The 1,382-nt window shown below is 40.8% G+C and overlaps 1 protein-coding gene across 1 annotated transcript in view; it reads right to left on the bottom strand.

The window, feature by feature from the left end:
- The window catches only part of CD9 (CD9 molecule), a 54,987-nt gene that overhangs the window by 1,824 nt on the left and 51,781 nt on the right, over window positions 1-1,382 (bottom strand). The window contains exon 7 of the mRNA XM_027838775.1: window positions 546-629. Coding sequence (XP_027694576.1) covers window positions 546-629 — 84 coding nt within the window. The remainder of the gene's footprint in view (window positions 1-545; window positions 630-1,382) is intronic.

Raw genomic sequence — 1,382 nt, 5'->3', positions numbered from 1 at the left:
GACCAAGGAATCAAGAGGTGAAAGTTAAGTAAATTTAGCTTGAAGTGATCAGCACTTGGTTCGTAAAAAAGCTGGTAAGGGAAGAGTTTATAATAATAAGTTTTAGGACTGTGTATAAATAAGCAAAGGGCCTGAATAATAATATATAATTGACATCAGCCCTTCGAAAACTGAGTAATTCATACTTGTGAGGTTGGGGGTGGAGAATTGGTGCCAACATAATTGGTAGCATGACTCACACATAGCATAATGCTACCGGATTCCCCCCTGCCCTGTTTAATCTGGACATGGGGCTCTTTCAACTATTCCTCCCTGATCACCTTTCTCTGGGTGATGCTCACCTATCTACCACTTAACAAATACCCTGTTCATTCGTATCCTGATTTAGTGGCCCTATTCACCTGCATATCTTTGCCCATGCCAATGCCCGTGCTGGAGTGTAAACTTCTCAGGTGACCAAGACCGGATTTACATAACTTCCTTTCTAACCTTGCCTAGCATTACACCATGAGCAACCAACTCCTTCATCCCCTGCCCTTACTCACCATCACAACAGCAATCCCTATGCCGACAGCTCCAATGATGTGGAATTTATTGTTGAAGACTTCCTCGATGACTGTTGGGCAAGGCTTTAGGGAGAAAACACAAGGACATGTATCACAAGCCATATTTTGACCCAGCATTCCCTATTAGATACTACTCATGTTCTTGCAGACAGCATGCTCTGGGATAGATTGACGAGGAGGACAACAAATGAGGGAAAGGCAAAAAACAAGAGAGTTCAAGAGGAGAAATCCTGGCTGAAAGTCAAGAGGGAAAACTTGGAAAAACATGAAAAAGGGGTTACTAAAAACTGGTTGGGAGATGTAGGGAGAAGCAAAATTTTAAGTTGCTACCTTAGGGTTTGGGTCTGGTCTCAGGTTAGGTACTTTCCTCTGATCCAAAATTACATTAATACAGTACTTCATATTTACAAAGCATTTTGTACTTTACTACCATCTGAGATTCATGACAATCCTGGAATGTTAGTAGCATATAATTTTCATTTTACAGATGAAAAACTGAGGCTCAGAGATGTCAAAATTATTTGTTCAATAACACAGAGACTAAGCATTGGATCATGGAGTTGAACCCAGGTCCCTACATTGTCTTCTTTTAACTGTCATGTTTGAATGACAAGAGTCAAAGGAGGGAGCTCAAATTAAGATATGAAAGTTATATCCCCCTGCATGAGATACTTCACACATTGTAGTGATTGCCAGAAACATCTGGGTTCTCTTNGAGTCAAAGGAGGGAGCTCAAATTAAGATATGAAAGTTATATCCCCCTGCATGAGATACTTTACACATTGTAGTGATTGCCAGGAACATCTGGGTTCTCTC

The sequence above is a fragment of the Vombatus ursinus genome, unplaced genomic scaffold (assembly GCF_900497805.2).
Source record: "Vombatus ursinus unplaced genomic scaffold, bare-nosed wombat genome assembly UNPS02014830.1, whole genome shotgun sequence".
Classification (NCBI taxonomy): domain Eukaryota; kingdom Metazoa; phylum Chordata; class Mammalia; order Diprotodontia; family Vombatidae; genus Vombatus; species Vombatus ursinus.
The sequence above is the reverse complement of the archived record's forward strand: the minus strand, read 5'-3'. Positions and strand labels throughout refer to the sequence as shown.